This window comes from Egretta garzetta, unplaced genomic scaffold (genome assembly GCF_000687185.1).
Source record: "Egretta garzetta isolate BGI_Z169 unplaced genomic scaffold, ASM68718v1 scaffold117, whole genome shotgun sequence".
Taxonomy (NCBI): Eukaryota; Metazoa; Chordata; class Aves; order Pelecaniformes; family Ardeidae; genus Egretta; species Egretta garzetta.
In genome coordinates this window covers 4,419,882-4,446,073 of record NW_009260479.1, presented here as the reverse complement: position 1 = coordinate 4,446,073, position 26,192 = coordinate 4,419,882, and the positions used below count along the sequence as shown (strand labels likewise).

At 39.0% G+C, this 26,192-nt stretch overlaps 1 protein-coding gene across 1 annotated transcript; it reads right to left on the bottom strand.

Annotated features, from left to right (window-relative positions):
- Positions 1–5,670: 5,670 nt before the first annotated feature.
- On the bottom strand, positions 5,671–25,824 carry ACTR3B (actin related protein 3B). Its single transcript, XM_035899658.1, has 12 exons — positions 25,685–25,824; positions 25,102–25,157; positions 23,141–23,265; positions 22,049–22,159; positions 21,554–21,649; positions 21,290–21,397; positions 19,863–20,006; positions 19,078–19,251; positions 16,451–16,543; positions 7,698–7,823; positions 7,190–7,273; positions 5,671–6,584 (listed from the first exon to the last, which is right to left on the bottom strand). The coding sequence occupies exons 1-12, from the start codon at positions 25,723–25,725 to the stop codon at positions 6,489–6,491; spliced, it is 1,254 nt and encodes a 417-aa protein (XP_035755551.1). The 5' UTR covers positions 25,726–25,824; the 3' UTR covers positions 5,671–6,488.
- Between the last annotated feature and the right edge of the window lie 368 nt (positions 25,825–26,192).

Below are 26,192 nucleotides of genomic sequence, written 5' to 3'. Positions count from 1 at the left end.
TTAAACCTTTTGTTTATCTACAGCCTAAGAGCATATACAGTGTATGGGACCAGAAAGAAAAAGCTAAAAAGAAACATAATTTGGAGCCTAGCTCTTATTCCCAGGCAGGTAATGCAGCATTCAAGAATCTCTTCGCTGATCCAAGAGTTACTTGGATTTTTAACCGATGATTACTACTACAAATGCATAAACAGTTCTTGAACTTGCCCACTCCAGTCCTGGATGCTAGATCCAGCCTCTCACGTCCTCTCCTTGTGTTAAGAGACTCCAGAAGTAGGAGAGACCGCTTCAACCTGATGAGGAGTCTCCTCAGCAGCCATCCCTACAATAGGGTAGTACCTTGGAGGCAGGCATCACCTGCCACGTGAGAAAGGCTGAGCCCTGCCACGTTAGAGAACTCTGAAGGAGGGTAAAGCAACCTCCCTCCAAAATGCATCCAGTTTCTGGATCCAAAACATCCCTGAAGCACTTTGATGCTCCATAGACAGGACAAGAATTAGGACACAGTCATGCCTGGTGTTTTCTAGAGGCTGGCTCTGTCTCTGCTCATAAATTAACTTCAGTCACCTTAAGTCCAGATCAGGGGACCCTCATCACTAAGTGCTACTCTGTGGGCCAGGGGAGGTGCCCACCACCTCAGCAACATCCCTTCTATTTTATTTTGACTACATCCTTATTGGAACTGACCCAAAGCATCTGTCTCCTGCGCCAAACTACAGATTACCAGTAGCAACAGAATTACAAGCAATACAGGTCTGCATTAAAAAGCTCGCTCTCATACGCAGTATCCACCGCCTGTAAAAGGCAGTGAACAATTTTCCCTTCGTAAAAGTGGCTGCAACCCTTGTCGTTACCCCATGGGGTGCTAGAAAAACAATAGCACAGCAAACCGCTGAAAAATTGCTTGAGATGAATGCAGCCTCCCAGTTAAATTACAATGCTCCTTTTTTTTTTTTTTTCCTGATGTGCAACAGACATAATGGGGCACCGCTTCTTAAAGTGGAGATGCACATGATTGCAAAGGCATCAGAAACTCAAGATGCGTGGTGGTGATCGTCCTCACAAATATCCTCTATTTTCTGACTTCTCAAATCCACATCTGCTCGTTTTCTTTCCATGCAAAGGGTTAAACACCACCCCCACCCCACCCCCCATTACTGGCAGCTCTGTCACATCTTTGCCCTAATTACAGAAGGAGGTAAATTGAAAAGGAGGAAAAAATTCCTTCATGATTTTCCGTATTTTCATTTATAACACGAGATGCCGTCTTTGTGGGGAAATGTAAAATCCTTAATTTTAGAACAGCTGATGTAACTGGGAAGATGTAACAAGCTCCTGGGACCAAAAGCAAAGCAGAAAACTTCAAATTCGACATAAGTAAGAAACAATGAATAATAATACCAACCTAGTTATGTTCATCAGCTGAACTGAATAGAACTTAAAGGGAAATAGCACCGGAGAAGCAGGAGAGGTGACAGGGAGTTTGCTTAATTATTTACAGGTACTTATGAACCCCATGCCTCTCCCCAGTATGACACCTAGCTTTTATTGTAACGTATTGGTAAAAAAAAAAAAAGAAAATACTTATTTGAATCCCTAAGGAATTACAAAGTGCTCCCTCTTCTTCCCAATTTCACCAGAGGGAAAGTTGACAAATAATCCAAGTGTCCTGATTTAGCTTGACCTCTGCTTCGACAACAGCCAAAGGCTGCAGACAGCTTCTTAGGCGAGCTCCGGAGCCTTTCATCTGCCTGGCAGGAGAGTGCTGCAAGACATGAACGTCGCTGAAACTGCACTGCACGTAGAGCGGACAAAATTTCCTTCCTGAACAGTGTGGCAAGTGCCGGTAGACACGAGAAAGCCACCGTCTCACAGGAGCTCTGTGCCAAACGCTGCGAGGACGCAGCACGGCAGCTGTTAGAGACTCGGCGTTTCCACCAAACCTGCTGCGCTAGCCCGCCCTTACCCTGTCGTTTACAGGAGTTACTCTTAAACCATTCATAAAACCAGGTAGCAAGTGTAACTAGCAACAGGTTGGCAGATAAGACTAAAGCTGTGAACATACAAGCAGGACCACAGAGGCTGTTCATTTAAATGACGTTAAGGTCAAATATCCTCAAGTCATTTGGAAGCTAAAGCAGCACAGCACTCATCCTTCATCACTTTTCATGGGTATAGCGCGGCGAGCTGCGTCAGCTCTCCTCCTCCGTGAGCCTGCTCCCTCACCACGCGGCTTCAGCGTGCACCAGCTGTAGTGCCCAGAGACCAAAATCAGGGTGGGAATTTTTTTTTTTTTCTGTAACTCTAAGCCTTTAAGAATTAGATGCAACATCTGAGCCAGACATCCAAGATTTTTATAGTCAACCAAATGGAGAAAGCACTGCCAAAGGATGAGTCAACCAACCTGTTTTAGATGTGTATCCTAGGATGAGATGACGTGCCCTCAGGATATTGTTATGCTCCTCTCTTTGAAGCCAAAGTGACCGTGTGACATCTGCACCTAAGGGTTTGATAGTTATGTCAGAGCAGATAAATGCTAAGGTATCGTCTAAGGGGCAGTCCCTAGGAAAGGATCAGGGAAAAGCACACAGAAATGAAGTGACTTCCCTAAAATGATGCAGAATGGTCAAGACTGACATGGTAGGTGGCAATAAGAAATGCAAAGGAATCTAGAACATTACAGGATCAATAATGCCAAAGAGAAGTCTTTGCCACCAAAGTATTTACAGCAGAATCACCAGATATGAAACCCTAAGAACAAAGTGGCCACAGAAGCGAGGTTGAATACGTACAACTCTGCCTCTTTCTTCCATCACTTACATTCAGCTTGCATAAAAGAAACCTAAGAAGTTGAAAAGTTATATGGACACTCCGCTATTTTCTTTGGATTTTATTTTTTTTTTTTTTTTGCATTTTGCAAAAATGCTCTTGCTAAAGACCAGCGTACGAAAATGAGGTAAGCGGCTATTCTTTTGCCATAGGTTTTACCGGAGCTTTCATTCACTGTAACTACCTGACAACCACCACACAACAATTTTTAATATTATGCAGTGCACATTTCAATTAAGCAGGAGGCTGCGTATCTCTGCTCAGTATCCCTGGTGATTTTAAATAAGCTTTTCACTTGTTCCATCTCCAACACTTGTTTGGCACAACAGTAATTTTTCCAGATGAGAGAGAATCCAGTGATCATAAAGAATGAATTATTTACAGAAAGATCAGTACTTCAGTTCACGTCAAGACTTCACTAATTGTAGTTAATTGAAAGTACCACACTGAACATATGCACAATGCTCCTCAGGTTCATAAAAGCCTTAAGTGCTTTTAAATACTACTGAAAAAAAAAAAGGAAAAGGCTCAGAGGATGGGTAGCAGGAAACAATACCTTCCACTTTCAAAGTATTGACTCAAATCAAGTCAAAGTTAATCAAGGCTAAAACACATGATCTGCTAATTGGTTGATGGGGACAGGTAATCCCCTTGTCTAATGGGCCCATGGTATAAGTCCTCAATAATGTCAGAAGCCCCAACTATTACTATGCAGATCAGACTGAACTTGCTGCAGTTAGCTCACCCACACCACCTCCATGCAGTCCCACCACTGAAGCAACGCCGTTGACCTAGATCTTTATGGCGCTTTTCGGTAGATTTTCAAGGCATTTTACAAGCCAGTTAAAAAAAAAGAACAAAAGAGGGGAACCAACTTCACAAGACTCATTAAACAATCAGCAGCAAAGCTCAAGACCAGTTTAGGTCCAGGTTCATTGCTCTATTCAGTAAACTTGCAGTTTCATCAGACACGGTGAGCCAATCTAACAGATCATTGCATTCAAGAAAACAGGAGTGGGGAGAGTTTTCTGCAAGGTTAGCAGACCAAGTCATCTCACAGAAGTGTCCTGTGATCACCGGAGCTGGCACCGGGGACAAAGCAGTACCACAAGCCCTTCAGCAACAGCCAGCTATCAGAGCACCGAATTAGCCTCACCAGGCTCCAGAAACCTGCCCTAGGTTTAGAGAGCGCACTCCTTAAGAAATCACACTTTGCAGAAGCACGCTAGTAACTGGTGTGTGTCTGAAGGCAGAATAGACACCTGCTGGCCCTCCTGGCTTTATGTCTTGGATTCAATTCCTTCTTCTTGTCCAAGAGGATTCAAACCCAATGCATGTGCTCTTTCTCAGTTGAGCACCCAAGCCAGCAGGTTAGGGAATCAATTTTCAACTTGCTGTTCAAAGATCCTTGTGGTATTCATGAACTATTTGCCAGGAATCCATAAAACATAACTGAAAAAGCAAGCTTACTTGTTAACAAGCTTAAAATTAGCCCAACAGTAGTCAGCAAGACAGAAGAAAAGGGGCTAACAATTCACATTTGCATTTGTCCTCTGACACATGTCAGCTTGAATTTTTTTCCATCCAATGACTGTTTTAAACTCACATGGTCTGTACCGTGATAGGTAGGACAGTCTTCCAAAAAGTTGAAGAACAAGGGAACTCAGCTCCAAGACATCTGAACATCCTGTATTAGTTGTCTTACAATCATTTTTTATTATTATGAAAAGTGAACATAAGCCCATTTCCTCATTTGTTTTCAAAGCAAGCCTTGCTTGCTTTTTGAAGTTCACTCACTTCCTACCCCGCCCCCCCCCCCCCCCCCCCAAAAAAATCATAGGTGCCCATGCCTTAAGTCAGAAGGGTGGAACAAAAATGCCACCTCTTGCTAGCTCTAAGGTATCTCAATACCTGGCTAAAACTGGTTGCAGGCCACATGTAACTATGCCACATGCCCAGCATACCCTATTTTGTAGCACCAAGTGAGAGTGCCAGTGTTACAGCCCACACTTCCCCTGTGCACTAAATGTGTAAATCTTCCTCTGAAGCCTGGCCCCAGCCACGTTGTGCCCATGGTTCTGGATTCTGCTGCACAGGACAAAAACCCAAGTAGCCAGCACTGCAGTGACAAACTTGAAACAGATTTAAACACAGGCGAGCTGATGTAACACTGGAAAAGTGCCCATTATATTAGATTACCCATTTCTTTCCTAGTGAGAGGATTGAGCAAAGTAAGCTTCAATGTGTTTCTCCCAAGAGCTGAGCTTTGAGTTCAAAAGCATTCAGAACCAGGCTTGAGTCATGGAGTCCCGTTTTGTTTAATTTCCAATTTACACAGAACAAATAATTGCTTGGTCTCAAATCCCTCCATGCCAGTTAAAACTGAATTGATGTGTCTTGCAAAATCCTTATTGGGTCACACAAACTGTTACAAAATCTCTGCTGACAGAGATCAGACAAGTATCAGCACAGAGTAAGTAGGATTTCCTACTCTGTTTAGATTTAAAACATAGAAGAACAAACACCATGTCCACAATACAAGAATATGTACCCATAATAGGGTAGTTAAGCCCTGGAACAGGTTGCCAAAGATGTTAAGGAACCACAGAAACCTGACTGCCCCGAGCAACCAGATTTGACTTTGAAGTGAGCCCTGCACTGAGCAGGAGCCTGGACCAGCAATCTCTAGATGTTCCTTCCAACTTCAGTGTTACTATGATTCCATGTACACTGACATATAAATGGAAAGCTAATCTTGTGAAATAAAATGGACGAGTATGGAAATCATGACTACCACAAACACTCATAAAGATGTTAACAGCTTTTATTTCACTGGTGCAAGGCCCATGTGTCATCCACCACTCACCAACATCAAAACAAAACATCATCTTCTATAAAACAGTTTCAGAAAATTCAAAACAAAGTAACAGTGGCTATAATAAACTTCATACAATACTGTATATCACTTAGTTTGTGTCATCCAAACAAGAACAAATCAGTTTCTAGCATACATGGCTTTTTTTTTTTTTCCCCAAAAAAATACCAGCACAACTCCAATACATGCCTCACACCTGGAAATGCGTAACATCACTCCATGACATTGATAGCTGTTCGTGCTTAGAACTAGTCATCAATTCACCCTACCAATATCATAAAATACAAAATGATATGAAAAACCTACATTTACAAAGTACAGTCCCAATCCTGCAATCTAATCTGTTTGGGCAGGTACCTGCATCCATTCCAACTCCCCTGAAGGCAATGTGGTATTTAGTGCTCCATTGCTAAAGATTTGATTGCAGAATCAGGGCACGAGTGGGAAAGGTTTCAATCTTTCCATAAGCAGTAAAGCACTGCCTTATTCTTCTAGATTCAGTTTCAGTAGTATTTGCACAACCTCCTAAACTGAGACTTACCTATTTTCAATTACCTCACATTTAGGAAGAAAGGAGAGGCTTTAAAGTAGTCAGCAGAGAAATGGCTTTTACTGAAATGACTTGGGGCTGAAGTTGTGCTTTAGTGCACGGTGGTGATCCAAACGCTTCCAAGAGATAACCACATCTTGCTTCAGTATTTACAGTATCTGCTGCCTTCCTCTGCATTACATGAGTTTCTTCACCAGCAAGATATCAAGAGATCTTGTTGCCATTAGACGAGCATTATGACATGACTCCAAAAACAGGATTATGACGACAAATACTAGGGCCATACTCTTCATAGTCTTTCTTGGTGTGACATACTTGGAAAAACTCTGGCTATGAAAATATAAAACAAATCCCCTCAAGAGCATAAGAATATATCAAGTAGAAAAAACAACAAATAAACTAATGCCTTAACATTTTTGTAGATTGCAGTTTTATGATGTGGTATTACATTTCTGAAGTAGAATAAATCTAGAAATATTAGGATATGAATACAATTAATCAAGAAAAGTTTGCCTGGACAGAAGACTGCTTTTAAACACAGCAGTAAGTAGTTCCACTTTGGAGACAGGAATTGCTCCCACTTTCTTGTATTTGTTTCTCTCTCTGATTTAAGACCACCGAGTTGGATTCTGTATTCCTGAAGTCCTAACTAACCTCTAGTGCTGACTTCAAGAATAAAGGAACTATATTACCACTATCAGATAAACACTACTTCAGAATTATGTCAAATCATGATATCCTTACTCAAGCAAAGCTCCCACTTGCCTTGTACAAATTTTACTGATACAAAGTTGTGTAAGGATTCCAGAACGTAACACTGTTTAGGCTGTCACAATGAAAAGGTTTAAAATTTAGTGCTCAGATCAAATATAGCCAGAAGACAATATGCAATAAAAAAAAAAAAAAAATTCAGAACAATTTTGATAAAGACTTACTGTTGAAGCCAGCATGGAACCGCCGAACCAGACTGCGTAACGCTGCATATGATGTGTTATCACTTGAACTTCAACTGGTTTGGGCTAAGAAAAACAGTCAGATTTAGTTGGCGTACATTTTCTGGCAAGATCCTTACAAACTGAAAATGCTCAGACCCCTCCATTCCCATCACTATCTCACACTTATTACTCAGTCTGTCATGTTCCCAAGTCATAAAACTCTTCCTGATTAGTATGCTGAAGGACACAACAATTAAATCCCTCTTGCCTACTGCTAAGATCATGTATCTCCTAGAAGGGAAACCAGAAATGCCCTTACAGACTGCTCACAGTAACTTTAAGGTTCCTGTAAACACATGTCATACATTGTAAGGCTACCAACGTGTTTAACAACACATATGTATATACTACTCATTTACAACACTGCATTTTTACTGGTGAGGTGAAAATTCTGAACTTTATTTCTTTCACTATTCACGTAACCAACGCACTTGAAATTCTTACTTACTTTTATCCGACCACCACTGAGTTCCTCACTAAGTCGCAATCTCGCATCCACTACTCTCTTCAAATCCCTTTGCAGTCGTCGTCCAAAGTCCCTGAACATCGTGGAGCCTCCTGAGAGGACCACATTCTGTGCAGAAATTAAGACACATTCTTTAAATCCATTTTCAAGCGAGTTTCCCAAAAGCCAACACTGCAGGGGTGACTATTTAGATCTTATTAACATCACTAGGAAGCTCGCAAGCTACACAGAACCACCTTAAGCATTGCTCAATTTCCATAGGAGATCCATGGTCCCCCACTTTTTTTTTTCCCTTTAAAGAAGAGTTTTATGTAGAATATGTTGTTACAAAAGAGAAGGATTCCATTAAAATGGTGCGCTAGTACCCTACACGTGCAGAGCAGCAGAAAGAAGACACTGTATCAAAAAGTTTCCCAAGGATGCTCATAGTAAGCAGATACCAAATAAGGCTCTAGCCTCATCATATTACTGTTAGTGTCTTCCAAAAGCTGTTATCTATAACTCTTTTTTTTATTATTTTGGGTTAAACTTCTAAACATAGCAACCAGCAAGTCCAATGACTCTTCAAAAGGAAACCACACCTCCAAAGAGGACTGCATTACACAGAAAGGTACAACGCCTTTCACTTTTCTTCTCTGTACCTGCTTGCCTGGTATTACTTGGTTTCCAGAGCAGAACCAAAAGCCTCTCAGCCTGGACTTGTACTTGGATTCTAAATAGGGGGTTTAGAATGTCACATCCTTAATTCTGATAATGTTGCAGGGGTCACCGACTAGTGCAGAAATAATTTCAAAAACAGGGGGGTTCAAAAACAGGAACCCTAGAACATAACATTGGTGGCAACAAAAGTGCATTTCATAATCAGAAAAACGAACTCTATATGTCAAAACTGCATGTTTTTGCGTACTGCTGCTACTGCAAACCAAAGCGCTGATTAGTGCTTCCTAAAACCACTCATATGCCTCAGACACATGTCCACGAGAAATTCAACTGAGATGAAGAGTTCGTTATATACGGGTCAAAAGATTATCTCTCAGTAATAGTTTTTGACACTGCAGACCAAGACTGTGCACGTGGAAGAATCCCTGACCCATCGTTTTCAGCCAGGAAATCTGCACATAGATCTGAAGAGTCAAAGACATGCACGATAAATGTTCACACTTGCAGGGTACAGAAGTAACTACCTAGATTTTACGCAACAGATAATAAGAAGAATCTTGTTTGTAAAAGTGAGAAGAAAGCTATTTGTTTATTCATAAAAAAAAAAACAACTCTGCATATCATAAAAACCATTACAGTAGGAAAAACTCATTTCTTCACAGCTTCAAATTATTTACAGTATACCTGCCTTGTTATGCACTCTTTTATACTTAAGAGAAAAGCATATGTTCCCATAACATTACTGAAACATTTCCCAAAGGAAAGAGAAGGACAGAGAAGAGGAAAGGAGACCTACATATAAGCAGGAGCCAGAAGCCACAGTTGGTCCTAAAATTAAAGCAGGAGGGAGATTCCCCCTGCTCTCCCCATACACAAGAACATCTCTTCCCCTGCCTCAAAGTGGTCATGCACTCCACACAGGAAAAGAAAATTGCTAATGGAAAAAAAAAAAAAAAAAAAAAAAAAAAGACAACACCAAACCTGAGTGATGAAATAGCAATTAAAAAGATGCCATCAGAAAATATTACCTGGAGATAATGAAGTTGGCGAAGACAGTGAAAGCAATAACTCTATTCAATGCAAATTAAACTTCAAGTACATTGCATAAAGTGGACAATGCTACCACTAAAAGTAGACCTCAGAATACACCTGAGGATAATTGTTTGAATACATCTGAGACCAACTCATGCAACTGCAGAGTTAGCAGTAACACTGGGAGGATCTTTTATCATTTCAGGGATAGACGCTAAGAGGTTACACCTTCTTCAGATTGTGATTATTCAAGTACTTCTACACACTGGAAGTTTAATAATACTGGTCAAGCAGAACAGCAGCGCTAGGGTATACTTGTTGAAAAAGTGAATCATCTCATTATCACACACCTGCACAAGCCAGGCCAAGCAGAATTTTGGATGTAAGTAACTAGGTGACACCAACTGCCATTATAAGATGTTTAATTATACAGTTACAGTTCCCTTGCTCCCTGCACTTCTTGTCAGCACTGGGCCAAACCTATGCTAACTCTTTAGTAGGAGACTGCTCATGTATGGGGTCAGTAAGTTATCACAACTCAGCAGGTCAGCCCTCTGCAAGGAGGTCGGAAGCCAGGTATCCTAGAATCATAGAATCAGAATGTTTTGGGTTGGAAGGGACCCCTAGAGGTCATCTAGTCCAACCCCCCTGCAGTGAGCAGGGACACCGCTAACCAGGTCAGGTTGCTCAGAGCACCGTCCAACCTGGTCTTGAATGTTTCCAGGGTAGTTCTCACTCACAATGAAAGTAGAATCCATACACATTCTCCACCCCTCAAACACACTCACCACTTATAAACGACCCAATGAAGATGGGAAAAGACAGATTAAACAAAAAAACAAAAAACCTAACACTCCCAAAAAAACCAAAAACCTACCAAGAAACCACCCCCCACAGCAAATACCTTCTCTAGAATAACCAAGTGTAACACCACACAGTAATTCCAGTAAGTAGTTACTTAACAAAAACCATACTAACAACGAAGCATGCTAAATACATCTGTGGAGAAAGCTTACTAATGATGTTTGGGTTTTCAGCCTGCCTGGGAATTTTCTGGCCTCCCAGAAAAAGACATCAAGGCAGTTAGGATTTAAGCATATATTTCCAGCTGATTCCTTTAAACAAGGCTTCTGATCTTAGTCTGCTCAAACACACTTCAGCTGGTTTAACAGCCCTAAGCAGACTGCAGGTTTCACAGCAAACACTGATTATCAAACCATCTGACAGAAAGAAGCTTCCACCAATTTTTACCTTTATAGCTAGCTGGTTGAAAAATTAAGCTGTTTCGAAATAATTATTCCCTTAGAAGAGAGGGATGCAGACCTTCCACACACCTGAAAAAGCTAACCACAACAAGTAAATAACAAAGATAGGCCACTTCTGGAAGGAAACAGTGGGGGTGAACACCAATCATCTCAGAGGGCTGGCAAGAAGTTTCTCACTTCTCATCCATACCCTTTGCTTTCTTATGAACTCTAGGATATTGAGTTTCTCTCCACACATCTCTCGTATTATGCCTGTACAGTGCAATGCTGCAGAGATATAAGGCTACCTAACAAAACCACCCAGTTACAGTAACAGAAATCTCTATCTAAATGAAGTTTACATTAAAATTCCAAAACCTTGAATTAATTTCTGCAGAACTCGATGCTACCAAGCACCAGGTGCTAAACAGGTTTGTGCATCTTTATGCTGCACCTTGTAACGTGGTATAAGCACACTCTCAGCTGGACACTTTGGACTTTGCAGCACCAAAATGAGAAGCATCCACTGCTTTTCTGGTGAAGACAAACTTCAGCAACGCATCCCAGTTTCCATTCCTTCCAAATGATAGCCTAAGTTGTTTAACGTGACACAACCACACCACCAGAGACATGTAGTGAGAGCAATATATGAGTGTTAATAACAATTCGTGGGTAATATTATGGGTAAAAACTGGAAGGTTCACAAGCTGAAGCCAAACACTTCATGAGCAAGTGAATCAATTAAGCTACATGCCTCTGTTAATTTAGTTAAAAAAGGGCAATATTTGCCAACATTGTATGGAAAGTATATGGAAAAATACATATCAAACAACAAATATATTACAAAGAAGTAAACGTATTGTGAGAGACACTATTTTTTAAATAAGTTTGACTTTTAATGATGAAGAAACAATTTGTTTCTTCAAAATCCTAATTTCAATGATCATTTAACAGTTTGAGTAATAGCAATTCAGAATGACTTATAGTTGTGCTGTTCCACAGAAATATGCCTGCACTCAGACACAAAAGAAACCACAAAATACTGCAGATGTATTGAGCTGCTGCTGAATCAGCTGGCATGGGTAACGTTATAAATTTAATTACAGCTATGATAGGAATAAACAAGGCTTCTCCTCAGTATTCCTGTGGTACCCTAACACTGGGGGCTTCCGCGTGAGGTAGCAGGGCTACCTTTCCTTTCCCCTGCCTTATCATCGGTGCCAATATGCTGCAGATCTAATGGCCTGGCAGTCTCTCCAGCCTTACCTCACTGACAAAGCCTCCTTGCTCTGCACTTACTAATTAATAGCAAACATTGACTTCTGCTTATCTGTGCTTCAGCACAATGACAGTTGAACCCTATCCAGTCTTGGGCTTGAGGATACCTACAATTTTGGAGGGGCAAGAATAGGGTTGATACAGTGAATAAGCTGGGAACCATCACAGTCTGTATTTCTCCCCGCAGCTCGCAGATGTCCGGCCGGACGCCACACAGCAGTCTGCCAGCGCCATCTACACACCACACAGCGTATGTGAAGCTGTTTTCACACAAAGTATTAACCAGCAATTCAAGTTAGAAGTGCTGTTAGGGGGATGTTTACCACTCCTTTAGCCTCCCGCATGCCACATCTCTCCAGGCTTTGAGGATGGTTCGTTATGAGCTGGGCAGTCAACAGTTCAAACTTCTGAGACAGCACAAGTGTAGTCCAAATCTTAAATTGTATCAGCAAGCTCAAGTTCACTATTGTCTACAATAGCTGCACACCCAGCTCTCTAAGGAAAAGAGCCAGTATCATTAAAATCCTGTCTCCTCTCTCCACTGAAAACGTGGATGATTTATCCACAATAAAACACCACACTTGCCAATACAGTACAGTCCCCACCTCATGCAATGTTTTCAGCTTGAGTAGCTGGCTTAAACATTTGAGGTCAAGGATGTTACAACTTGGTCCGTCATGATTTGAATCATGAATATTTCAACATGCTTGGCTAGGATCTTTCAGAGATATTTCTGACAGAATTTACCTGGTTTCAGATGTCACTGACCTTAAATTCTTTCATCCATATATTTGTGCCAAAAACACAGCAGAGAAAAGTTGAAAGAATCAATTGTTGGGACAGCCTATGACCCTACACTTACATCCTTTCTACTGGGAGAAGGCATGGACCTCAGAACTGTCCACACTGTTCTCATCTCCTGTTACCATCTAAACTCTGGAAGCATCTGGGGAGAGACTCTGGATGGGGAAAAAGGAAGATGAGGTAGAATGTGGAGTAAGAGCAACAGTTTCTGGACCTGTTACCAACAAAAAATACCATTTAATACAATATCAAGCAGTTTTTAGAACTTCTGAAAGCCCTTTGTGAATCTAAAAGTTATTACAACTTAAATGTCATGTCCTAACTGACAAAAATTAGGATAAGTTTCAGAGCATTTCCAGGCTGAAAACAGATTTTGAAATAGCAACTAGTACTGAAAACATCCAACACAAGCACCTGTTGTGGCTATACCATAGAGCAGATGTTTCCCACTGATGGAAGCTGGGTGTCTGTTAGTTACACTGTTTAGTAGTATACTCATAGTAACCTGAAGGCTGGGAGAAGGACCACATTTTTCTGCAGACCATAGTCCCACCTTGCTACTGCTCCCTCCCTCTAATTTTTCTGCATTTCTATGGTATCAGTTATGCTAAGTAATTATATAAATATAAGGAAAGGTCATGGAACAATATTTTAAGAAAAAAGGAAGCTAAAGAATTCTCAAAAAAATAGAACTAAATGAACTATACACCATTCTTCACAAAGAATGCCAAGTGTGATGCAATGCCTCGCTGAGCCCCATAAAAGCACGATCGCACCTCTAGCTGCATGCAGGATGGGTCATTTTTCAATGGAATTAAACACACAGGAATGATTGTATTGGGTCCAGCTGCATAATGCTGTGCTTCCTATTGGTATGTAGAAAGGGGTTGATAACACAGCAATGTTTTGGTTACTGCTGAACAGTGCTTGCACAGCATCAAGGCTGTCTCCAACATTCCCCACCACCACCACCAGTGGGCTGGGAGGGGGCAAGATCTTGGGAGGGGACGTAGCCAGGACACCTGACCCAAATGAACCAAAGGGATATTCCATACCATATGACATCAGCTCAGATATAAAAACTAAGGGAAAAGGAAGATGAGGGGGGCATTCGTCTTTTATGACATTTTGTCTTCTGCAGCAACAGCTACGCATACTGAAGCCCTGCTTCCTGGGGAGTGGCTGGAGACTGATTGGATTGGTAATAAATTAAATTAATTTCCCCAAGTTGAGCCTGTTCTGCCCATTATGGTAACTGGTGAATGATCTCTCCCTGTCCTTATCTCGACCCACAAGCCTTTTGTTATATTTTTCTCTCCCCTGTCCACCTGAGGAGGGGAGTGATACAGCAGCTTTGGTGGGCACCTGGCATCCAGCCAAGGTCAACCCACCACAATGGTCAACATAGCAAGGATGCCAGATAATTTCAGCCACGTGATAAGATCCAAAATTATTCCTCCGTCATTTCACTTGGGCACTCACTTAAAATTTCATTCTGCTTTCTGAAGATTTCGGTTTGTTAAAAAAAAAAATATTAAAAATTAAAAAAAATCCGCCTTATTTCTTCAAATTTTAATGCAAGTCCTCTGGTTCCAAACCCAACAGCCTACCTATCTTCTTCCATTTTAGCAGAAAGCAGCTCATCCCAAGCAATCCAGAACTCTCAACTCTGTGTTAGAGACAGAGAGAGACAGAATAAGAATATAAATCAATTCTTCCAAGCAATCACATTAAGATGGTATAATCATAGGAATTAAAAAAAAAAAAATGCATTGCTGGCAACCATTATACAATTAAAAGAGCTTCATTACACGAGAATGAATGTGTTTGGTATTGAACAGCTACAGGCTATGGGATCTGGTTGAAGAACAACAGTTATGAAGGTCCTGCGGGTCCAAAAGTCAACGTAAGGTAAGATGACTGGCCTCATAAGAGAGATGTTGATCAGACTGGGAAACAGGGATACTGGCAATAAAACTAAAAAAAACCAAACACACAAACAAACAAAAAAAACATAGGACATCAAAACATGGGTTGGGAAACAATGTTTCAAAGGCTATGTAACACATATAATCTGCAAGAAGGGTACTTCTGGGTATTTTCTTCATGAAGAATCCAAATGTATTTGATGGAAACCCAGCTCCAAAGCACAGGGCCTTGCCTGGCCACCACCCAGCACTGTGCATAAGTGAAATTGATAAACCACAGAAACCAAGAGTGGATTTCTGCACCTATACACGGTTTTAAACAATGAGAACAGAGATGCTCATCCCTTTGCAGCGACCTTGCTTAAGGAAGATAGCAACTATTAGCATTAATAACTACTGACATCTATCATTACATTCAATAGGTAATTGTGTAACATTGTTATTTCCATTTTCTGTTTTTCATTGTATTTGCTTAATTAACATTACATTCAATAGGTAATTGTGTAACATTGTTTTAATTAAGCAAGTACAATGAAAAACAGAAAATGGAAATAACAAAGTCTCAATCAGTGGAAAACCAAGGGAAAGTTATTTACCTGTTGATTACAGTGAGGAAAGAGTAACTTAACCTCAATTTGTAAATACCACTTTCCAGAAGGCAGTACTAATCCCTACCCTACCAAGCGATGCAGCTATTGCTCTATGGCAACTTCAGTTTTTCAGGAAAAAAAAAAAAAGCGCAATTCCTAAGCACAACCAGACACTAAGAGTTTCTTAAAACCCTCTGCAGCATACCTAAGCTTGAAGCCAATGAAGGCATCTACTGCAAAATTCACTCCATATATGATGTTGTTAAGTCGTTTAACTTCTCATTTTAACCTGCTCCACAGATTTGCTGTGAGGCACTATATCTCATTCTAGGTCACAGAGTATGTTTACTAGACACGTAAAACGGACTGCAAAATTTTATTAGTTATGAATTAGCCTGAAATATGATGTAGTCGGAACTTAACGCTCATTCCAATAGGTGAAGAAAACTACCACCTTTTACATGAGCAAGCAAACTTCTCCATACTGTTACTTTATGCTGTTATTTCCAAAAGGGCACTGCTGCTGCACAAGCAGAAAACAACCAGGAAGCATAGAATGTGCGGCCAATATAAAGAGATCTTGCCATAGGCTATGCCTATCAGTACCTTCCTTTTCATTTCTTAAAGAATCAGTGACTGAAAGTACTCTCTGGACTAAACCCTGGACAAGTTTAAGTAGGCATAATTATTGTCCCCCTAAACACTTTAAGTCATCATGTATTTTAATACTGGGTTCAATACCTGGCTAAAACTGCAGACAGTGGGCAGATACAAGTCAAGACTATGAAAAAAAAAAACCAATGTATTTGAAACCACCGCTTAATAAAGTGGGGGAGCAGAGGGGAGGTGAGAGAGGTAAGACCATAATGTAACCCTTAGAACAGGCAAAAGCCAAGACCTTCATGCATAAGAATTCACGTTACTAGTGGCAGATACAAATAACACCCCTCTGCCTCAGCTCCCTAGGGACAGCACTTACCCGCGTATCAAACTACTGCTGCAGGTAACCCTTCTTTCAGAAATAAAAAGCCACAAATATCAAGTACGGAAGTAGCACTTTGTTTAACTTGAACTTCATTGCTATTCAAAGTTCACATTTCTCATAGTGGGGGAAGTGGTAGCTATGTATGTGCTTCATGACGATGTTGATATTTAGTCTTCAAATGAATTAAGTTAAACTTGAAACAGAAAGACCATACCTTATATAATGGACGCCGGACATCAATGGGACAGTTCTGTATAACTTCATCAACTACATCCGAAATGGATTCCATAAAATCAGGATTAGCAAACTACAATGAAATAGAACAGACATTAGATATTCCCTCCCAAGAACAGAGAAACAAAAAGGCAGAAGTAAGACTGCAGAGAGATTTTGTAATAGCACTTTTAAAGGGGGTGCATGGGAATCAAATATTACTCCTGCTCACAAATTATTCTCCATTATAACAAATCCAATTCTGTACAAGGGAAATGAAAATTCCTTTTTCTGCAGAGAAATTAAAATTCTCTTCCCTGGTCATAAATTCACTGTTTAAAATCTACGTACTTTGGGCCTACTTTGGGCATGTGACATGAGTTTGAGTTCTCCTGCAATATTAAAACATACTGTTACTGTGTAATGTGGTCGTGCCTTTCAAGTTAAATAAAAAAAGTCAGCATGCAAATCGGAACATCCCCACGTAAAATATTTTCAATCCTACTGAAATACTTGTGTTAAATTCCCAGCAAAAGTCAGGAAGTCAGGTTTTGGGTTTTTTGCTGGGGGTTTTTTGGTTGTTTTTTTTTTTTTTTGCAAGCACATAAAATCTCTAATATTCAAAAAGGCATAAATACTTTAAGGTCGTGAGTGGAAATCCCCATCATTGCAAACATCAATACAGTGCTAGTGAAAATTTCTGCATTTATAAATACTAGTGAGTCAGAGTTGCTAATGCTAGAAAACATTCTTGGACTAATGGCGACTAAAACTTAACAGAAGCTTTAAAAAAAACAAACAAACAAAAACCCCCAAACAGTTCATAGCCTAGGTTTTATCCTTTCACAGATTAAACTTTGAGAAAGTAAATTATTTATCAATTTATACATAATAATATATTTTTATAGATATATTATTATATAACTTAAAACTTTCCCAAAGGTGCAGAAACTATTTGGGATTTACATCCTGAAAAAGATGAAGTATCTAACTGGATGAATAACAAAATCCAAAACACAACAAGTATAGATTGAACTGAAAGAGAAATTAGCAAAGGAAGTTGGCTTGGAGATCAGGAGCCATAAGAATGATGTGAAAAATCCCCAAGAAGTCAAGCTAATTTCTATAGTAGGAATTAATCATGCAAGAAGCTAAAATAGGAAGCCACATAAATTAAAAGAGAAGAAAGAAGTGGTGTTGCTTCACACGGAGAGTTCTCATCTGAATGAGCTATAGCCTGAAATCTTCTCCCGAGCTCTCCGTAAAGATACTGATAACACAGCAGGGCAAAAGGCATAAGTAGAAATGTGAGTTATGGCATCAGAGTATAACATGCTCCCAGAAAGAGGACTGGAGAACTGACATGAAATTGCAGTCCACTAGCAAATACGGTTGGAGAACAGCAAGTAAAATACCTAATTTTAAAAGTGGAGAGATGATCTGGATAACTACAAGCCCCAAAGCCTAATTTTGAGAGTATTAAAGACTTCAGAACAAGTTTTGTAAGATGGAGATAAACTGAAAAGATTACAAAACAGCTTTACCAAAGGCAGCTTTTACCTAGCTAACTTGATACCCTTTGAAGTGAGGAGTTAATGAAGTCCAGCGAGAAATTCTCTTTGGATGCAGTACGTATCATCTAGTGTGTTTTTCTTGTCTAGAAAGTCAGTTCAGTTTTTTTTCAATACAGAGCCAAGAAACTATCAAGAAATGAAGAAAATGGAAATTAGTCCTTTGTCCTATTCCTAACAGTCTTTGAAGGGACTATGGAAAGAGGAACTATTAAAATTATGTCTGACATGGGATTCAATGCCTCCCTGTAAGATCACATGGGTCAACAGCGGGGAGGAGAAACTATTTAGCCCAGAGGTTTAATGCTCACACAAGATTAGACGGCTACAAACTGACCACAAACAGATTAAGGCTGGAATTTCAACAAAAGGCGAGAGAATGAGGTTTTTTTAATACCCTTCCAATAGGAAGAGGGTAGACAAAAGGAAACTTTGCCAGTGTTAACATAGATCTTGATTAAATTTTTTAGCAGTATTACAAGTTATGGTTGCCTGCAATAAACTTAATGGAGTGCACAGGAATGGCGAGGACCTTCTCTGCTCTACTGTAACATATTAAAACTTGACTCCTTCCTCTCCCAGAAGACCACAATACCCTGAAGCTCACCCAAACTGAAAAAAACCAGACAGACCAGGTATTGTAATATTTCCCAAAACTGTACGTTACTTCTGACCACAGCAAAAACTGAAAAAAACCAGACAGACCAGGTATTGTAGTATTTCCCAAAAACTGTACATTACTTCTGACCACAGATTTGAATGGACTTCCTTCAGGGACAAATTTATCATCCATGCTTTATAAATTGACTCAGTATCAACAGAGAAAGTACACAAAAGCCAGTGTCCATGATTTAAAATATTACCAGTGTAATGCTACTCACGTTTTGCTGTGCTTATGTTAGCTGAGACTGTATGTAGCTTGCAGTCAGGAGACTTACTGGTATCTTACTTCCACGTGATGGCGCACTGGCACTAAAAATGACAGTATCTCCCTCCCCCTCTCTTTACTCCCAAGGTAAAGTTTCTGTAACTCAACATTGCTAGTCCCTGTTCTTACCTCAGGATGAAAGAAAATTTCAGGTCCAAGGAACCTTTCATAACCGACATCTATAACAAACTTGGTTTTGTTGATCGCATTGATGCCAGTATACTGTTTGATCCATTTTCGAGGATCTCCATCATACTTGGCAAATTCTTTCACTATGTCAGGGCAAATGTAACAGTATTTCTCCTGTTAAGAAATACCATGCATTAAAAATTGCCAAAATTATTATTCTATCATTGAATTAAAGCATAAGGTTATCTGAAAAGAAAAATATGTGAACATTAGTACAGCTGGAGCTGTTCAACAGATGTCCTCACCCAAATAACTACTGAAGACTCAGCCCCACAAGACAATGCACATGGCCTAGTTGTTTCAGTAAGATTGCACACTGACTCATCTAGATTAGTCTCAAAATGAAAACATCACAACCGCTAGGTCTGCGACAATAAAGAAGTTCAATGGCGAGCTCTCACTGCAAGATCAGACCCACACAGTCACCCTACTGACATTATATAAATTTCTTTTTCATTAAATTAAAAAGCAAATTTTAAACAAATTTAAAGCTTAAAATGCTGATTTAATCTGCAGAACATACTCACTCCAAACAGTCTAGCATGAAGGTTTTCTTCCTCCTTCTCCTTCCCCCGCACTTGATTGGATAAACTACCAGAAGCTTGCATAATTACAATACACTGCCTACATTTGCATTTTTAAGAGCGCCACTGGCAACTTGTTAAAGCCAAAAAAATTAGCTCAAAGAGTTTTATTTATGTATTAAGAGATAAAGAAGGGTGTACCTTTATGGCTTTTGCTGTCTCCAGAGATTGTTCAGGAGGAATTCCCACCTCCCTTTCCCTTAGGAGTTGTTGAATGAAGTAAGTAATATCTCTACCTGCAATTGGAATATGTTTGATGCAACTTCCAATTACATAGCCTTCTGCCTGTGTAGGAGAGGAAAAAAAAATTAGGGAAAAACCTACTGTGTATCAATAATTAACAGCAAAACTAACATTCATTTTTATAATTGTTTTCAGGTTTAATTAAAAGTAAAATCTTGAAACTGTAAAATTACTGTGAAAATGTGCAACCCACTGCAAAGTGGGTATTATTTTTATTTAAAAGACCTTGATTACCACAAATAAACAGATATTGATTATCTAATAGATACACAACCGACAGACAAAAAAAAAAAAAATCTTGCACACATTAGAAGACAAAGTCTGGTCAGATTGTGCCTTTTAGGTATGATCTGAAAAGCAAACATAATATAAACAGACCACTCATGTCCTGTTTGAGAGTGAAAAATTAATAGGAAAAAGTATAAAATTTATTAAAATCCTCAGACAAGAAAAATCAAGTGAAGCAGTATCTAACGATAAGCACAATAAAAACATGAAATTGATTTGCTAACTTTTTTTACGATACATTTACTGAAAACACTAGTACTCTTGCCTTTTTTACACTTTCCAGAGCTTCATGTGGTAAATGCTCTTTTTCCCAGCATTTCCCATATAAAGAAAATACTGAGAAGACCAGGTTAATATCAAAATGCAAGATGAAGTTAAAGAGAATCAAACTTTCACTTCTAAAATAACTGACCATTCAAGCATACTATATGCTTCAGAAATACACAAAATTACATCAATAGAACAGATGTCAGTATGCACAGATGATTCTGTATTTTTAACATGCCAACACAATTAAGCCATTTGTATACATGGTCAATCTCAAACATGCATTTATACATGCTTGTAGTTGTTTCCACACAAGCAGAATTCACTGACTTCTGAAATACAGTAAAATCACATAAAAAGCACACGTTGTCAGCCACATTAAACAATCACAATGCAGAACATCAAAAAAGCTGGGACATTTCTTGTCAGACATTGGTGGCATGCAGAAGATCCAAAGCTGTGATAAGCATTAAACAGAACTGAGGCATCACAGTAACAGAAGACAAAGTTCTACATAAAAATAGCCTTTAAAAGATGGCCTGATGATTCCTTACTGTGACCGTCCTATAGTCTGCAAGCCAAACTAATTGCGTAAATAAGTTCACATAATAAACCACATATCATAAGGGAGGAAAAAATCCCAAACAACCAAGCAACAATAAAAATTTAAAAATAAAGTTTAGTTTGACACTTCTTATTTAAACCTGTAGTAAACAAACCCTGTACTTGTCCAAACCACTGATCATTTCAAACTGCGTCCTGCTACATACCACAGGAATTACGTGGGTCACTCCATCACCACTGTCAATGACAATTCCAGTCAAAGTACGTTCTCCAACCTGCCGTGACGTCCAAGAGGCAGCTAAGGCCAACACTGCCTACATGAGAAACAGTTTATATTTAGAAGCAGGCAGAGCATGCTACCTTACAATCGCAGAAAAATACCATTTCAAACATTTTAGACACGTGCGTACAGAAGACTATACATACTGCAGCTATACTGTACTTTAGAAGTATATATTCACTTTGTTCACCTGAACAGCAATGTAAAGTCCTGGTATGTTAAATGATTCGAACATGATTTCTGCAAGATACTCTCTGTTTTCTGGTGTGTTCAGCGGAGGCTCTGTCTGCAAAAAAATCAAGTTTTGAAAAAGCACCTCAACAGAGTCCTAGTGGTTCATGCATTGATTAGCTTGGTATGGTAATCAAACTTCTAAAATTCTCAGTGCACTCAAAATAGAAAATTTCAAACAGAATTTAGTTTAAACAACACAATTGAAGCTTTTCAAAACCAAAATCCAATCTGCAGTATCCTGCATCACAAAATGAACAGAATTTAGTTATAATGCAACTTCATGGATTGCTTTCCTCCTCTCCCTCCTCCCACCCCACCACCACCACCCCGGCTGCTGAAGAAATAAAAGACGTATACAGAGAAAAATCCTCCAACAGAGCTACTTCTGCTTGGAACACTATTTAGTTTTCCTCTTAAAAATGTATTTTCTTACCCAGTCTCATTAACTCACCATTAAAAAATAGTGATCCTCAGGTTCAGCTCGTAGGTATTTAAAAATGACCTGCTCCATGAATCTCTCCATGAGGTCCCAGTCTTCAACAATACCATGTCGTATAGGCCACTGAAGCAAGAAAACTTGTCAACACTCTAGACCAAACAAACCCAGAAATAGGAACAGCCTAAGTCCCCAAACCCTTACATCTTCTGCAAGAATGAAAACACCTCATCTCACAGTTACCTTATCAAATCCTCCATTCTAATTTTAATTTAGAGGAGCTATTTGAAGTTATCTCCTGCTCCCAGGTACTTGAAATTGTGATTTCTATCTTGCAGGACTACAAGCCAGAAACCAGACTCTATTCCCAATACTGCTATTGCTCTATTGTGGCACCATGTTTTAATCCCTTTTCATATCAATTTTATCAATTTGAGAATCATACTTGGGTTCAATATGCCTTCCAAGCTATAAAAAGAAATAAAGATCATATAGGCTATATATTTTTCAAGGAAAATTCTGGCAGGGATGATGCTTACATTTTATTCAATGTTAAGAGCACAGCTGACATTTAAGTAATATAGTAGGATGTATAAAATATGATTTTTTTCCACATAATTCATAAGCCAGTAACATTTTGTAAGTACAAGAAGTCCTTTACTACGGTATGGAAAATATGATTCACACAAAAGCTGCATGGAATACAACCCTCCACAAAACAATTGTGCCATTCCCTGAAGCAAAAGTATCCAACAAATTCCCCAGTTCATATGCCATGTTAAGAGGATACGCTTTTAGCAAGAATTTAAATATTCAGTGGTTATGACTATTTTAATAGCTAATAATTTTGAAAACTAAACAGCTGCACTGTATCAACGGATAATTACAAAAGGGTTCAAGCACCCATCACACAGGACAGCACTATTAAATCAAACATTTAAAAAAATGTAAAGCCATGACGAATTCATGCAGTTTTTAAAAAGCAAGAAAAACAGTTTACAAAAATCAAATGTGTTTTTTAAATAGCTAACAAAAAGGCCTAAAACATTATATAATAATGAAAATGTGAAACTTTGCAAAGACTTCTTAAAAATACTCAATGCTTACCTTTGTAGCATAGGTAGGTTTATCTATGGCTTCATCTCCTATGAAAAAGTCCAGATCATCAACGCCTTTCATTACCCTCCTCTGAGCCTGGTCACCTACTTTGGCTGATTCTCGGATTGCAATACCTTAAAATAAAACCCAAACAAATCAAAACAAAATTAAAACAGCTAAGTACCAAGCAATGAATATTTACTTACTTTAGGATTCTTTTCTAGAAATAAATATTGGGATACAGAAAGTATAGTTTCCAGAAAGCAGAAATTATGTAAGTGATCTATTGACAAGCCAATATAGCAGAGTTCATTCTCATCGCATCACACAGGATTCTGGTCACCCATCCCTCACAGAACTCCACAGAGAAAAGCTTAAAAATGTATTCTGTTACAGACTACACCAGTCGCTAAACCTGCACAAGTACCACATTCCACCAGATATATTCTTTAAGCCAGCAAGCAACGTGATTTTCTGCGTTTCAACTCTAAGAATTAAGACAAAGAACACGGGAGGAGAAGAAAATAAACTATGTACTTCAGAAATACATATTGGAGTCATTATCCCGGTTGGTGAGAAGGAGGAAGGGGGGAGGGAAGAAATCAATTTGCAGTGCTACAGGGAAATCTTTGGAGACACTTATGCTTCCCATTAGCAGGCTGCAACTATCACTAAAATTATTAGATGATGGCTGCTACAGGCAAGAAGATGAGGCAGCAAAAAACTAAATCTGGGGCAAGCTATAAATAAAAATGGAATAAAGTACTCTTAAAACATAGCCTTATTTATATACAGTTTTCTTTTAATAGGTCATAATCAGGATCTAAATAACATACAGTAGCAAAGGCAGAGCAGACAGGCATCATCCATAAACGTGCCAAAAATTACTGACAGGCCAACAATTATTTTGGAAACACATCTAAGCCTCAACAAGTTTATAGTTTTATAAAACAGGATCTATATCAAATTCACGGGAAACTCTTGCTATCCCACATCTTTAACATAAGGCATTTAAATCTTTACCAGTTGTTCAAGTTTGAGTTTTTTTACAATACTTAAAATAATTAGACTATAACCAGTACTGCAGCTACATCTGGTAAAGAGCATGTCGCCCTCCACCTCTTTGGCCCCCGATTATCTTTATTATTTCCTTATCTTTATACCTTCCACTGTGAGTAGCTACAAGGCAGTCTAGATGTATTAATAAGTAGTTAATTGACAAAGTTAACAAAAAGTAAAAGGCAGTGTTTAGCATAACTGGAGATAAACATGAGATAACAGATGCCATTATAGTTGTAAATACATAGTCAGTGCTACTATTTATAAACATACACAGCATTTGAAAAAAAACATTAAGATGACAATTAAAATCAAGAACACCAGAAAGGCATAACATTTTAAACAAGTTTAACATAAAAAAATAAGAGTAAATTTGCTCAACAAAAGCATGTTAAATGGGCAAAGCCATTTTAATTGGTGAACACACACCCAGAAAGAACATTTCCTAACAGGAACAACTTTTTTGAATATTAAACTGTCTACAGTCCCAGACAATGTAAATAAGGCAGACACCACCTGCACTTTAGTACTTAATTTGATTGGAAGCCTTCCCCAGATTATCCGGGCAGTAACCATGGTGTCAGGTAGACAGGAGGTAAATTGCATTCTGTCTACTCAAGAGTCCTGGCAGAAAAATAACGGAGATAAAAAGGAAATTGGACTGGAGTTCTCTTCATCTTTGTCATAGCAACCAAGAGCTGATTTAATGAGCAACAGTCCTAGCTAACTGCAAACAAGGAGTTCTGTTTAGCTACACTCTAGCAAAGATGCTAATACAATTAATATCACTTCCCAGAAGGACAAAAGACCATGAGGGCTGAGTCTGGAGTTGGAAAGCACATCATTTACTCATGAAACTGCTCAGTGATGGTGGTATATATTAGAATTTGGAGGGTAAAAAAATTACTCACATGATGGGATAATGAACTGAGGTTCTGTATTTCCTGCATAGCCAAGTTTTGTATACCTAGAAAAAGAATGATCACAAGGTCATTAGATGCACTTAGATGTAAAAAAAAGAAAAAAATACTTTCAATTCACTAGTCTTCTTAAAGTGAAGGCCAAACAATCACATACCACATTTACATTTTCTGGGTTATGCTTTCAAGTGTCATCCTGCTGAGAAGAAAACTCAGAAGTGGTAAATCTTTCACGTGTTATTTATTTTTCAGACACCTTCAGCTTACAAATTTTGGTAGTGTTTTTCCTGAACTATGAAATCTTAAAACTCAGCTCTTGCTTCTCCATCTTGTTGACCAGTTATGACAAAAGATGGGCAGGCCACATTCCGCCCTTTGTTAAAAAAAGGGCTGTGCAGATCTTACCTTTCAGAAAGCTACCATGACCAAAGAGGTCATTAACTTTGCACATTTGTTTAATATTGTCAAACACACACACAAAAAAAAGTAGTGTATCTTAAGTACAAACCACAGTTCAGAACTCTAGTTGCAATCCCAAAACAATTCCCCTTCGTGCCTTGCACAAACCACTCACCTTGTCACAGGTATAGTATCTGTGTGTGCCAATATATACATACTACACCAAAGTAATTATGAATTGATAAAATGCTTTAGAAATGGGCAGCGGATGGTACGAAGCATTGTCCGTCTCTTTCAATATATGTATGATATCTAGTTTAACAAGTAAAGGATCAAGAGAAAAAAGAAACTGGTAACTTGGGGGTGAAAGAAAAGAAACAGAATTTTCACAGAAAACCTAAAATCTCTGCGTGGTGTTACTGGCTGCAAGCTAGTTCAGGTCTTTAGCAACTAGAAATAATTAACATACCAGGCTATGAAAACCAGCTCCAAGCCCTAGGGAAATGAAAAAAAATCAGAATTCAGAAGCAGTTTCAAAAAAAAAAAAAGGAGGGGGGGGGAAATCCAACAAAATTATTTGAACAGTTTCAGAGACTGAAGTCTTTCTCTAATATTGTCATTAGAGTGAAGTAAAAGTACAGTAATAGCATGATTTGGGGGAAACTAGCATTATTCACATCCAT